Genomic DNA, 15,208 nt, shown 5'->3' on the forward strand with positions numbered 1-15,208 from the left:
GCTGCTGCTGCCATCACCTGCCACTCTCTGGGGACCTTCAGGACTGTGGCACTCTGAACCTCAGGGTTCAGTCCGAGCCGCACCACCAGTAGTGATGCAAGAAAGCTTTTGCTGAACAGTTGGCATTTAAGAAGAGTTTAAAGGACAAGGCATTGGTTTTGATTGACAAGAAGGCAGAAGAGGTTTTAACCAGTATATCACAAGAGCGATATGGCAGTTAAGAGCGTTCATAGCTTTGGGCGTGGTTTCAACCTCTTTTTTGGCTGTGGAACGCGCAGGTGCGCTTTAGGCAATGTGTCTCAAACTAAACTACCTCATAGGGTTATCGTGAGGCCAAAATTGTTGTTGTGAGATCCTGGGAGGAAGGGTGGGATACATTTATAACTTGCAGATGGTTGCTACAAGCTGCGACAGCAGGTTTTCCCTTCTATTTATGGGGCGTCGCACTAGGCGTGGGAAAAGGATAGGGTTGCTTCTTTATCAGGTTTTAACCTGCCAGATTGTTTCCTTCTGCATTTCCTGGCCCCACACCCCTTTCTCAGCCTCAGGGTTAATAGTTAATGGGCAAATATTTAATGTGAGAAAGGACTGCACCCCAGGCTATAATGTGAGTTGGATTGGTGGAGGATCTGACATCAAGCATGTTCAACAGTGGAGGTTGTGAACTCTCCTTCCTTGGAGGCATCTAAGAAGGTTGGATGGCCATGTGCCATGAATGCTTTAGCTAAGATTCCTGCATTGTAGGGGGTTGGGTTAGATGACCCCCGAGGTACCTTCCAACTCTATAGTCCTATGATTCCATGAGGACATCTCTGTTGCCTCACTGTGGCTGGCACAGGGAGTAGAACGAAAGTAATCTGTGTCATTGACTATGCAAAAGCCTCTGACTGTGTCAACCACAGCAAACTATGGCAAGTTCTTAAAGAAATGGGAGTGCCTGATCACCTCATCTGTCTCCTGAGAAATCTCTATGTGGGACAAGAAGCTACAGCTAGAACTGGATATGGAACAACTGATTGGTTCAAAATTGGGAAAGGAGTATGACAAGGCTGTATATTGTCTCCCTGCTTATTTAACTTATATGCAGAATTCATCATGCGAAAGGCTAGGCAGGATGAATCCCAAGCCGGAATTAAGATCTCCGGAAGAAATATCAACAACCTCAGATATGCAGATGACACAACCTTGATGGCAGAAAGTGAGGAGGAATTAAAGAACCTTTTAATGAGGGTGTAAGAGGAGAGCGCAAAATATGGACTGAAGCTCAACATCAAAAAAATGAAGATCATGGCCACTGGTCCCATCACCTCCTGGCAAATAGAAGGGGAAGAAATGGAGGTAGTGAGAGATTTTACTTTCTTGGGCTCCATGATCACTGCAGATGGTGACAGCAGTCACAAAATTAAAAGACACCTGCTTCTTGGGAGAAAGGCAATGACAAACCTAGACAGCATCTTAAAAAGCAGAGACATCACCTTGCCAACAAAGGTCCGTATAGTTAAAGCTATGGTTTTCCCAGTAGTGATGTATGGAAGTGAGAGCTGGACCATAAAGAAGGCTGATCGCTGAAGAATGGATGCTTTGAATTATGGTGCTGGAGGAGACTCTTGAGAGTCCCATGGACTGCAAGAAGATCAAACCTATCCATTCTTAAGGAAATCAGCCCTGAGTGCTCACTGGAAGGACAGATCGTGAAGCTGAGGCTCCAATACTTTGGCCACCTCATGAGAAGAGAAGACTCCCTGGAAAAGACCCTGATGTTGGGAAAGATGGAGGGCACAAGGAGAAGGGGACGACAGAGGACGAGATGGTTGGACAGTGTTCTCGAAGCTACCAGCATGAGTCTGACCAAACTGCGGGAGGCAGTGGAAGACAGGAGTGCCTGGCGTGCTCTGGTCCATGGGGTCACGAAGAGTCGGACACGACTAAACAACAACAATGAAACAAAGGGGTGCAATTGCAAGCAAGCTCCTCTATTATAACAGGCGCCCAAATTGGAGAATGATGGACAATTTGAAAGGGTTGATACAGTAATGGGTAAAACTCTTAAGTGTAAGAACTGGAGCAGCTAACAGATTGGGAAACTGAAAAAGGAGTGGAGGGCCAAGTCCCGCAAAACCCCATCCCACAAAATGGCTTGGAAACAAATCCTGTTGCTCTAAACCAGGGGTCAGCAAACCTTTTCAGCGGGGGGCCGGTCCACTGTCCCTCAGAACTTGTAGGGGGCCGGACTATATATCAGGGGGGGGAGGGAATGAACAAATTCCTATGCCCCACAAATAACTCAGAGATGCATTTTAAATAAAAGGACACATTCTACTCGTGTAAAAACACGCTGATTCCCCGACCGTCTGTGGGCCAGATCCGGCCCCCAGGCCTTAGTTTGCCTACCCATGCTCTAAACGCTATTTGCCTGCACCTTTCCTCTGCCTCTGGAGCTAGCCCCAGGTGGACTAGGGATCAGCAACTGGTAGCCCATGACTAGATTGTAATACTGTGGAACCTGGGGTTATGTACCATCTTCCTTACGAACGCTTCAGGTAACGAGCTCCGCTAACCCGGAAGTAATAATAGTAGTAGTAATAATAGTAATTATTATTATTATTATTATTATTATTATTATTATTATTATTATTATTTATATCCTGCCCCCTGCAGCCGAAGCCGGGCTCAGAGTGGCTAACAACAGTAAAATAATACAGCATTCTAAAATCAATTCATTATAAAATCAGTTCAAATCAAATTGATGGCAACCATTGGGCTAGAGTTCTGTGAAGAATTACCAAAGGCCTGGTGGAACAGCTCTGTCTTGCAGGCCCTGAGGAAAGATGTCAAGTCCCGCAGGGCCCTAGTCTCTTGTGACAGAGCGTTCCAGCAGATCGGGGCCACGGCCGAAAAAGCCCTGGCTCTGGTTGAGGCCAGCCTAACCTCTCTGTGGCCAAGGTGTTTTTGTTTGAAGACCGTAAGGTCCTCTGTGGGACATACCAGGAGAGGCAGTCCCGTAGGTACGAGGGTCCTAGGCTGTGAAGGACTTTAAAGGTTAAAACCAGCACCTTAAACCTGATCCTGTACTCCACCGGGAGCCAGTGCAGCTGGAAAAGCACTGGGTGAATGTGATCCCGCAGCAAGGACCCCGTAAGGAGTCTCGCTCCTGCGAGAGATGCTTCTGCTTGAGAACTTTGCCCCGGGATGCGAGCGGAAGTTGTGTGCCAGTGCCGCCGCGGCAGCGGGGGGCCCCATTAGCGAAAGCACGCCTCATGTTAAGAACGGTTTCGGGTTAAAAACAGACCTCCGGAACGAATTAAGTTCGTAACCGGAGGTACCACTATATAGTTACTAATATCCTTGACAACCGATGGGAGGGCATTCCACAGGGAGGACGCCACTACTGAGAAGGCTCTCGATCTGGTTCACTGTAGCTTTACCTCTTGCTACAGGGAACTGCCAGAAGGCCCTTAGAGCTGGACCTCAGTGTCCTGGCTGAACAATTGGGGTGGAGACGCTCCTTCAGGTATACTGGGCCAAAGCCATTTGGGGCTTTAAAGGTCAGCACCAACACTTTGAATTGTGCTCAGAAACGTACTGGGAACCAGTGTAGATCCTTTAGGACTGGTGTTATATGGCCCTGGAAACTGCACCAAGTCACCAGTCTAGCTGCCGCAATCTGGATTACCGTATTTTTTGCTCTATAAGCAGCACTTTTTCCCACCTAAAAAGTAAGGGGAAATGTGTGTGCGTCTTATGGAGCGAATGCAGGGTGCGCAGCTATCGCTGAAGCCAGAACAGCAAGAGGGAGAGCTGTGCAGCGCCTCTTATGATGACTTAGCCTGATCCTCCCTTCTCCTTCAACATTTTTTTCTTATTTTCCTCCTCTAAAAACTAGGTGCGCCTTATGGTCGGGTGCGTCTTATAGACCGAAAAATACGGTAGTTGGTTTTGAATCACCTTCCAAGGTAGCCCCACACAGAGCGCATTGCAGTAGTCCAAGCAGGAGATAACCAGAGCACTTCATTCAGTCACTGCAGAGCTGAGCAGACAGTGCTGAAATGGTACATGGGACCAGTAGTTTGGCGCAGGAGAAGGACAGCTTTCTATTCCCGTCTGTCTGCTGGCCCTTTGCAGCACAAACGCAGCTTTAAACATCACCTCCAATCAGTGGCGTAGCGTGAGTTGTCAGCACCCGGGGCAAGGCAAGTAATTTGCGCCCCCTAACCCGTGGATTTGCGCCCCCTAACCCGTGGATTTGCACCCCTAACCCCCAGATGTTGCACCCGGTGCGGCCCGCCCCCCCTGCACCCCCCACGCTACGCCACTGCCTCCAATATCTCCCATTTTGAAAACAGAAGCAGAACTACATACATGGACAGAACTTTATTTCGTTGGCACCTTTCCACAGTTGAAACCATGCTCAAGACGGCTTACAGAGCGAGCAAAAGCTCATAATTACAGAAAACATCAAAAAGTACACAACCAACTTGAAACAATTTCCACGTAATTCATAACATTTAAATAAAAATACAATGATATATAAATAATAGCAATAATAGCAACAACTCCCCCCCCCCAATTTTGTGTCCAGTTTGCCCCTAAGAATGTTGGTCCGAATACAGTATAACCTTTAGAAGACACCAGAAGGCAGCAGCGCTGTTTAGGGAAGTTTTTTTTAATGTTTAATGTTTTATCATGTTTTTCATGTTGGAAACTGCCTAGAGTGGCTGGGGCTACCCAGTCAGATGGGAGGGATACGATAATAATAATAATAATAATAATAATAATAATAATAATAATAATAATAATAATAATAACAATAATAATATTGGGCAGGAGCCTTTCCCCGCACTTCCAGGAACAGAAAACTAATGGAAAGTGAGACCTTATGCATGCAAACCACATGCAATGAGTGTTCTCCATGCACAAATGTAATAAAAATAAAAAAATAAAAAATATTATTGTTAATCATCATCATCATCTAGTTTCCATGGTGGGGCGCTGTATCTTAAAACAAGACCCAGCTATGTCACCTGGCTTCCCACGCCCGCGATGAAAACTCGCGTGCGGTTGCGTAGAACGCCTCCGCAAGCTGTCACTCAGCTCCCGTCTCGCCTCTCGCGACGCTGCCCCTTTAAGCCTCACCCCACCCGGCGACGGGCGCGCGCACATACACACTCGCGCGCGCGCGCACACACACACACACAGACACGGACCCCCCCAAGGCCACGCCCCTCGCCCAATCAGCGCGCTGTAGCGGCAGCAACGGCGCCGACGAGCTTCCAATAGGAGACGCCGGTGCGGCCACTATTGTTGATGAGGCGGCTGGAGCGGTCGCATCGGCCGGAGCGGCGTTCCGCTCGCGTGTGAGGAGAGCTATATTGCTGAGGGGGGCCTGGCTGACCGACCGACCGACTGACTGACTGACTGGCGGCTCCTCTTCCCCCTCCCCTCCCCCCTCCCAACGGCCGTTCTCCTCACCGCCGTTTACCTCAGAGCCGGCCGAAGGATGGCTTCTCACCCGCCGCGCGTGAGGCGAAGCGGCTCGCCGACCCCGGCCACCTCCCTGGCGGCGGCGGCGGGGGGAGCCTCGGCTGTGTCGGCGGCAGCAGGCGGGGCCGCCAGCGCCAACAGCAGCCGCCTGCAGCCCATGCGGGCGACGGTGCCTTTCCAGCTCAAGCAGCACGGCAGCCCCACGAGGGGCGGCGGCGGCATTTCACGCGCGGCGGCGGCGACGACATCCCCTCAGCCGCCGCCGCCGCCTCCTTCTTCTTCTTCTTCGCCGCCGCCGCCTCCTTCCTCGCGCACCGCCAGCCCGACGCGCCCGGCGCCCGGTAACGGCAGCGGCGCGCGCAGCGGCGGCGGCAGCCCTGCCGTAGCCACGCAGACCCCTGCCGCCGCCGCCCTCCCTCCTCCTCCTCCTCCGCCGCCGCCTTCCACGCGCGGCAGCCCCACGCGCGGGGCCGGGCCTCGCGGGAGCCCCCCTCGGCTGCACCAGCTGCCGCCGCCGCCGCCCCCCGCGCCGCCATTGCCGGGCTCCAGCCCTTCGCCTTGCTCCTCCCCGGTTTCGCCGCCTGTGCCCGAGAGCAGCGCCTGCTCCGCCGCCGCCGCCGTGGTTTCTTCCTCGTCCTCCGGGGGAAGGATCCGGCACCGGCAGAGGAGGCGGTCGCCCGAGCAAAGCAGGGCCTCTCCGGAGAGGAAGAGCCCGAGTTCGCCTGTTTGCAAAGGTGAGGGGTGGGGTTTTTTTTGGGGGGGGGGAGGGACACAGGGTGGAGGAAACCGGAGCCCCCCGAGCTGCTGCCAACCGGCCCTAACCATACCGGTTGCCTGCTTTTCGTGTCGAGCAGATGGCGAGGGCTTTCCTGCAGAGCTGGACCACGAGGCCGCCAGGGCTTTGGGCATCTCTGCACTTCCCTTGTGGACCCCTTGGCTCTGGACCCCCTTGTTGTGTGTGTGGGGGGGGGGGTGTTGTCATTTCTCACCTGTTATTTGCAGATCCTGTGACTTGGCTGTGGTGCACTGAATAATTTCCTTACCCCCCATAATTTTTGGAGGCTGACTCGCCTCCCTTCCTAGGGAGCTGTGTTTGGATGGCACAGTGTACAGGGACCTGTGGAAAGGAAAGCACTGCCAAGCATGGTGTGGTGCCTGAGAAGAGATCTGGGCAGCAAAAGGATGTGTCTAGACATGTTTCGCTTTAATAGGAGCATGGCAAGCTGCATGGTGCGGAGCCCATCTAGTTCCATTCTATGTACCCTGACTGATAGTGGCTCCCGAGGGTTTCAGGCAGGGAGTCTCTCCTAGCCCTATTTGAAGATGCTGGGATTGAAACTGGGACCGTCTACATGCAAGGCAGATGCTCTTGTTTCTTTGGCCTGGTTTTACAGTGCAGCTTTACATTGATTTGGGGTGGTAAAACATTACAAAATATAATATAAGTTGATGGTAATTGAGGGTTGAAGGGGAGCTAGTATGTTATTAAATAATATTTTCTGATCTTTGAAAGCAATTGTTCAGCTGAGTGGGGAGGACTTATGTTTATTGCAGCGGACAGTTTGGGTAGTTACATGTGTCCTCCTTTACACTGGAAAGTTTCAACTAATGTGTCGTCTTGTGCAAATTAGGTTTTGGAATACCTGAGCTCTAGTATTCACAAGTTTCTCTAAAATGAGTAGGTGAGATACTTGTATAGGATCTGTAGAATTGACACCAGGGTGAAAGTATTTGCTTTAGTGACCCTCCCTCTGTTGAGAAAACAGTGGCCTTGCGCCTCTCTGTTCACAGTTCCATGGCTGAGTACACACCATACATTTAAAACACATGACTGATTCCTCAAAGAATCCTGGAAACTAGTTTAATGGTACTATGAATTGTAGCTCTGTGGGGTGTGTGTGTAAACTACAGTTCCCAAGATTCTTTGGGGGAAGTCATGCCTTTAAACATATGGTGTGTACACAGTCTATATCTTTTTAGGTTCATGCTGTAGTCTATACACTACAGGACAGGTGCAGGGGGTTAATACCAACGTTAGGGAAGGAAAAAGACCACAGAAATTTGTCTATCTTGGTAGCATTCTCCATGCAGTCAAGATAAGAAGTAGGAGCAGAACAGTGCACTACTTTATCCAATGAAGATACAAAATGTTAAAGTCAGTGACAATCAGAGTGCCCGGGAATACTCAACACCTCCCTAGGTAGGTCTGTTGTATACAGTACAATTGCATCTTACGCCAGCGGTTTTCAACTGGTGTTGGGGCGCCGTGAATGATGGTCAGGTGCACCGCCATTTATTTATTGCTTCCCTACAATTGATTTTATTTTTTAAGGCTGCAATCCAGTGTATGGTAAGAGTGATCCCAATGCAACTTAGTTGAACATGTCTGAGTAAATAGGTACACTGGTACCTCGGGATGCGAACGGGATCTGTTCCGGAGCCCCGTTCGCATCCCAAATGGAATGCAAGATGCGACGGTGCATGGGTCGCGTTTCGCCGCTTCCGAGCATGCACATGACGTCATTTTGAGCGTCTGCGCATGTGCGAGCGGTGAAACCCAGAAGTAACGCACTCCGTTACTTCCGGGTTGCCACGGATTGCAACTCGAACGCGCTCAACCCGAAGCACATTCAACTCGAGGTATGACTGTATAGGGTCCTGCTGGGAACTTTCCACAGGGGAGCCGCAAAAAGAAGGGAGCTGTGGACTCAAAAAGGTTGAAAGCCTCTGTTGTACGCACATGTAATTCATGCACTTTCAACCATACATGGTTAAAGGCAGACTAGTTGAAATTGCACAAGTTAAATGAAAGCAAGGCAAAGAGCATAAAAGCACTTTTTGCACTGGGTCTGCTTGGGCGGCCTGGTGCTTTTAAGCACTCTGCCTTCCTTGGGCAGCGCTAGCAAGGCCTCCTCAGTTCATTGGTCCAGAAGGCTAGGGATGCTTATAAGTGGGCAGCTTGAGTATACATGTTTTTGCATGTATGTAGAACCCTTGGAATCGAATCTGAAGATATGTTGTGATTGTGTTGTATTTGAAACTGTTTACTAGACAGTTGTGAATGCAAAGAATAGGTAACATTTTTTAAGGACAGGCAGCAGCCATTCTAGGCAAGTCCCATTGACATGCGGGACCTTTTGGACTGGGAAGAGGGCGGAGCATGCTCTGCTGTCATGCATGGGGGCTGGGAACAGAACCCCTGCACGAAATTGTCGCCGCCTGTAGTGGGATTGAGAGGTTATTTGGAAATTTGTACACTACTATTGTTTGAACAAGCATATAAATATCCACTTGCCTGGTTATCTTTGGGATGTTACCAGTGCTATTTTGCAACCACACAGGGAAGCTTCTATACAATGGAGAATTCTCCTTTCTTGCACACATGCACACCCCCATTTCCTTCACTATGCCATAAAATACCAAACAGATGTGTGGGCAGATAGACTAGCAAAACTTATTGCGAAAGTAGTTAGATTGTACTAAAGAAGCATATCCTAACAACTGAGGTACTTCCTTTATTTTTTAAAAAAAAGAATACTAACTTTTAAGGACAGAAGAATTTGAAAACATCATCCCAAGATGTCCTTATGAGAAAATGTGGTTAGGATTAGCCAGCATACATATTTTCTGCAGGCTTATTTGATGGCAAGCCTCATTGAACTTGGTGTGACTTCCCAGTAAGAATGCGTAGAATCAAGCAGGTATGAACAATAGTTTTCTTTTCCTTACATCTTGGAAAAACTAGAAATGTGATCTAGAAAGGATCTGTCTTGAAACTACTTGCATGGATTATACGTTTCATCTTTGACCAGAGCCTCTAGTCAAAGCTGAGCCTTTTATTGGTTGTTTCAAGTATCTTTAATGAACAATAAGACCCACTCTCAACTGTAACATTGTTTAGCATTGCAGCCTTAGTCTTCAAGACAGTATTGACTTGTCATTATCAATTGCTATGGACTTTGGAAAGTGTGACTGCTTTTTAAGCTTTCTTTCAGCCTTGAAGAGAGCTATGAAAGAGTAATTATTCTTGAGGCCATTGTTCAGAAAACTTTTATGTCCTGAAGGCTCCTATTCATTGATATGTATAATTGATAATAGCACTGAGTCAGAATTTGTTACGGGAATGACTAGTATGATGTTGCCCCACCTACCTTTTAACTAAATTTTCAAACACTCAAGAAATTTACAGTTAATAGCTTTGTGGCATGCTGATTTTCCATGTGGCTATTGGAATGCCTTTACTTGACAGGAAATAGTCAGGAAGGTGAAAATAGAAGTTTGAAGGGTTATAACATATCTAGCAATTTTGTTTCCTACAGATAGTTCTCAAATCATTAAATTGAATGCAAATAAGTAAATAATATAAATCTCCATTGATTTGGAAGGATGGACGCTACTTAAATTTAGTATTTGCAGTAAAGTTAATACACTTAAGATTAATGAATGCTGCAAATAATAATATATGTGTTGTGTGGTATTTATCTACACATCCCCCAAGCATACTTTCAAAAGATTAATGCATTATTTCAGGGCTTTTATTTGGGGTAATGCTTCACTTTGTATGTCATTTAAAAGAATGTGTTTGCCTATATTAGAAGGCGGATTAAGTTTTTCTGATATTAGTTTATACCACAAGACAAAAATGTTAACACATCTACATGAGTGCCGAGTTTATTTTTTATGAATACTCCAGCAGGTAGGATTTGAGCAGAAGAGCACTCTCCCCTCCTGTATTTTCCAGAAACTGATATTCAGAAGAATTACTGCCTCCAATTGTGTGGAGGCAGGGCAACAGCCGTCATGGCTAGTAGCCACTGATAGCCCTAATTTCCAAATTTTTAAAATAAAAAAATTCCTTCCAGTAGCACCTTAAAGACCAACTAAGTTAGTTCTTGGTATGAGCTTTCGTGTGCATGCACACTTCTTCAGATACCTGGTGCTACTGGAAGGAATTTTTTTATTTTGTTTTTTTTTTTTAATAAATTTTTATTGGTTTTACAACATTTTTAAGAAAAACAAACAAACACAAAACAAAACAAACATACAAAATAGTTTCAAAGATATTTTCATAAACCTCTTTTCTTGGACTTCCCCATACCCCCCCTCTCTGCATCCCAGTGTCCATATTTGCACTAGCAACTCCCAATTGTTACTTTCTAATCTCTGTCGTCTTAGTCCTCGTTTATTATCTAACCTTGTATCCCTGTACCCTGTTACTTCTAGCAACCACAACATTTTAACATTCATTCAGTTTATAGTGGTCCTTAAGATAGCTTTTAAATTTTTTCCATTCTTCTTCCACCATCTCTTTGCGTTGGTCACGGATTCTGCCTGTCATCTCAGCCAATGTCATATAGTCCATCACTTTCATCTGCCATTCTTCCAAAGTAGGTAAATCTTGTGTCTTCCAATACTTTGCAATGAGTATTCTTGCTGCTGTTGTAGCATACATAAAGAAATTTCTATCTTTCTTTGTCACCAATTGGCCGACAATGCCCAAGAGAAAGGCCTCTGGTTTTTTAGAAAATGTACATTTAAGTACCTTTTTCATTTCATTATAGATCATTTCCCAGAAGGCCTTTATCTTCGGGCATGTCCACCAAAGGTGATAAAAAGTACCTTCAGTCTCTTTACACTTCCAACATTTATTATCGGGCAAATGGTAGATTTTTGCCAGTTTGACTGGGGTCATGTACCACCTGTATACCATTTTCATAATGTTTTCCTTTAAGGCATTACATGCCGTAAATTTGATACCGGTGTTCCATAACCATTCCCAGTCATCTGACATAATGTTGTGTCCAACATCCTGCGCCCACTTAATCATAGCAGATTTAACTGTTTCATCCTGTGTGTTCCATTTCAACAGCAAGTTATACATTCTAGATAAATTCTTAGTATTGGGTTCTAGCAATTCGGTCTCTAGTTTTGATTTCTCCACTTGGAAACCGATTTTCCTATCCTGTTTAAAAAATTCCATTATTTGACGGTATTGAAACCAATTTTCTACTTTGTGCTTCAATTTCTCCTGACTTTGTAGTTTAAACTTGTCTCCATCCTGTTCTAAGATTTCCCAATACTTCGGCCATCCGACCTCCATATTGAGTTTCTTCACTGCTTTAGCCTCCACTGGTGACACCCATCTAGGGGTTTTATTTTCCAATAGGTCTTTGTATCTTATCCAAACATTAAATAATGCTTTTCTAACAATGTGATTTTTAAAAGTACTGTTAACTTTGTCATACCAAAGATATGCATGCCAACCAAAAGCATTATTGAAACCTTCCAGATCCAAGATGTCCGTGTTCTCGAGGAGCATCCATTCTTTCAGCCAGCAAAAAGCTGCTGCCTCATAGTACAATTTTAGGTCCGGCAGGGCAAAACCCCCTCTTTCTTTAGCGTCAGTCAGTATTTTGAATTTAATTCGGGGCTTTTTGCCCTGCCAGACAAATTTCGAAATGTCTTTGTGCCACCTCTTAAAACATTCCATCTTGTCAAGAATCTGCAAGGTCTGAAACAAAAATAACATTCTAGGCAATACATTCATTTTAATTACTGCAATTCGGCCTAACATTGACAGTTTCAGATTTGACCATATTTCTAAATCTTTTTTAATCTCTGACCAACATTTTTCATAATTGTCCTTATACAAATTGACATTCTTAGGTGTTAAATAAACCCCTAGGTATTTGACTTTCTTGACCACTGTCAAACCTGTTTCCTCCTGAAATTTCTCCTTTTCCATATCTGTTAGGTTTTTCCCTAAGACTTTAGTTTTTTGCTTATTCAACTTAAATCCAGCCACCTGGCCAAATTGTTGAATTATTTCTAAAACCCTTTTCGTACTAGTGTTTGGCTCTTGCAAAGTCAATACTAGGTCATCTGCATACGCTCTTAACTTGTAATGTTTAGCTCCGACCTGCACACCTTTGACCTGCTGGTCATTTCTTATCATATTCAGCAACACCTCCAGAACTGAAATGAAAAGTAATGGGGAAATTGGGCACCCCTGCCGTGTTCCTTTTTCTATCTTAAGTTCCTCAGTCACAACATTATTTACAATCAGCTTAGCTTTTTGTTCAGAATATATTGCAGCCATGCCATTCTCAAAACCCTGGCCTACCCCCATCCCATGAAGATTCTTCCTCATAAAACTCCAAGAGATGTTATCAAAGGCTTTCTCCGCGTCCACAAAGATCAACACTGCTTTAGTGTTTATATTCACCTCCAGCTTTTCCAAAATGTCTATTACATTCCTTACATTGTCTGCTAGGTGTCTTTTAGGGAGAAAGCCTGCTTGGTCTTTATGAATCTTCTCCATCAAAACTCTTTTAAATCTTTTTGCTAAAATGTCTGCAAAAATTTTGTAATCCACATTAAGGAGTGATATTGGGCGGTAGTTCTTGAGTTGGGTCTTTTCAGTCTCTGACTTTGGTATGAGTGAAATATATGCCTCTTTCCACGATTCAGGTGCCCTCCTTCCCTCAAGAATCTCATTACAAACTTCTCTTAGTGGTTGAATCAGCCATTCCTTCAGCGATTTGTAGTATCTAGAAGTCAGTCCATCTGGTCCCGGAGATTTGCCCAGTTGCATACTCTGAATGGCAGCCTCTATCTCTTGTTCTGAGATTCTCTGGTTCAAGTCCATCTTACTTTGCTGAGAGATGTTTTGTAATCCATATCTTCCAAGGAATTTGTCTATATCTTCTTCATTTTGCGGGCCTTGGGTGTAGAGTTTTTTGAAATAACTTAAAAAGCAATTTCTAATTTCATTGGGTTTAGATATGTTCTTTCCATCCACCTCTAGGCTTGTAACTGTATTTAGTTTCTGCCTTTTCTTCAATTGCCATGCCAAAAGTTTACCACATTTATTTGCTGATTCAAAAGTCTTTTGTTTCATTTGCTTTATCTTCCATTCAATCTCTTGGTTCATCAATTCCATATATTGAGTTTGATATAACTTGATCTCTCTTAAAATGTCCTGAGACTTTGGTTTTGTTCTTAGTTTCCTCTCTCCTTCCTTTATCATTTCCAAGATCTTCTCTTTTTTCTCATTTTGTTTTTTCCTCTTTATTGAATTTTGTTGGATCAGAAATCCTCTCATAACAGCTTTACTTGCGTCCCAGATCACTCTTTTCTCCACGTCGGTCCTCAAATTTATTTCAAAATAGTCTTTTAGGGTCTTTTGGGCCTTCGTGAGAATCTCCTTATCTCGAAAGAGGGTGTCATTCATTCTCCATCTAAATTGACCAGTTATTGTGAGTTTCATCTCCATCTTCACGGCGTTATGGTCGGAGCAGGTTTTTGGGCAGATTTCCACTTTCTTAATCTTTGGAGCCAGTCCACTAGTAACCCAGATTTGGTCAATTCTGGTCCAGGTCATCATTGCTTGGGAGAAGAAGGTTCCCTCTCTCTCCAGAGGGTTCCTTGTTCTCCAAATGTCTATCAAGTCCATGTTTTCTGTCATTTCAAAAAAAGTCTTAGGGAGTCTCCCTTCTTTAGTGACTGTTAATCTTTGTGCCTTGTCCATATTAGTGGAGACCACGCCATTCATGTCTCCCATGATTATCATGTTATAATCCAGATAGTCCGTCAAAGTTTCATGAAGTCTCTTAAAGAAGTCAGATTTGCCTTCATTTGGTGCATAAATTCCAACAACTAAAAGTTTTTCTCCTTGTACTTGTATCTCCACAGCCAGATATCTCCCTTGTTCATCTTTGAATATCATTTTTGGAGCCCATTTCTCCTTCACATATATTACCACTCCTCTCTTCTTAACTTTGTCTGATGAAATAAATTCTTGTCCTAACCTTTTATTTGTGAGTAATCTCCTGTGGGCTCTAGTTATGTGAGTTTCTTGTAAACATATCAAGTCCAATTGTTCTCTGTTCAAAATATGAAATACTTGTCTTCTCTTCAAAGGCCCATTCAGTCCATTACAGTTCCAACTAAGGAATTGCAGAGCCATCTTGTTATTTTCTTAAGGCTCCTCCAACAGCTCCAAGTTGTTGCTCTTCTTCTGACGGTGGTGGTTTTTGTCCAAACGAAAGATTCAGGATATCCAGTGCTCTCCTCTGTTCTGCCAGTACGTCCACAGTCCCCTTCTGTAGGTCCTCCTGATATCTTGCCAAAAATTTGTCTTTATCTTGAATTGTCTTTATTCTCACTTTCTTTGCCTTGTAGTCGAATGACAGTCCTTGTGGGAACTCCCACCTGAAGCGGATAAGATTTTTCTTTAACAAAAGAACCAAATCCTTGTAGAAATTTCTTAAATCCAAAATGTATTTTGGTATGTCTTTAAAGATCTGTACAGCTGAATTTCCAATTTGCAAGGCCTTTTCGAAGTGTAGTCCTAAAATTTTATCTCTTTCCTCCTTAGATCTGAGTGTGATCAGACAATCTCTCGGTGTCTTTCTATCTTGCTTTTTACCCAGTCTAAAGGCAGTTGTAATTTTGAATTCGTCTTCCTCCAGGTCCCAACAATCCGCAAACTCCCGTGTCAAATATTCCACAAGGTTGTCACTTTCATTCTCCGGAATCAGTCTTAATTTTAAGTTTCTCTCTTTCCTCTGTAACTCCCACAAGGCCAAAGTTGCATCATGCTCATAGACCTTCTTGGCAAGTGGCTCTAATTTCTCCTGCGTCTCTCCAGCTGTGGCTTTGGCCTCTTCGGCAATTTGACGCGTGGTGGCGTTTTCCTCGACCAATTTGTTTATAGATTCTGTAT

At 44.9% G+C, this 15,208-nt stretch overlaps 1 protein-coding gene and 1 long non-coding RNA gene across 3 annotated transcripts in view; one reads left to right on the forward strand and one right to left on the reverse strand.

Moving 5' to 3' along the window:
* Positions 1-5,557, reverse strand: part of LOC308582102 — a 45,520-nt gene extending 39,963 nt beyond the window's left edge. For both annotated transcript variants that reach the window (XR_014005488.1, XR_014005489.1), the window contains exon 1: positions 5,480-5,557. This is a non-coding gene — a long non-coding RNA (uncharacterized lncRNA). The remainder of the gene's footprint in view (positions 1-5,479) is intronic.
* Positions 5,283-15,208, forward strand: part of FAM117B (family with sequence similarity 117 member B) — a 33,651-nt gene continuing 23,725 nt past the window's right edge. The window contains exon 1 of the mRNA XM_081172558.1: positions 5,283-6,215. Coding sequence (XP_081028684.1) covers positions 5,498-6,215 — 718 coding nt within the window. The 5' untranslated portion in view covers positions 5,283-5,497. The remainder of the gene's footprint in view (positions 6,216-15,208) is intronic.

The sequence above is a fragment of the Podarcis bocagei genome, assembly GCF_964188305.1.
Source record: "Podarcis bocagei genome assembly, chromosome: 1".
Taxonomy (NCBI): domain Eukaryota; kingdom Metazoa; phylum Chordata; class Lepidosauria; order Squamata; family Lacertidae; genus Podarcis; species Podarcis bocagei.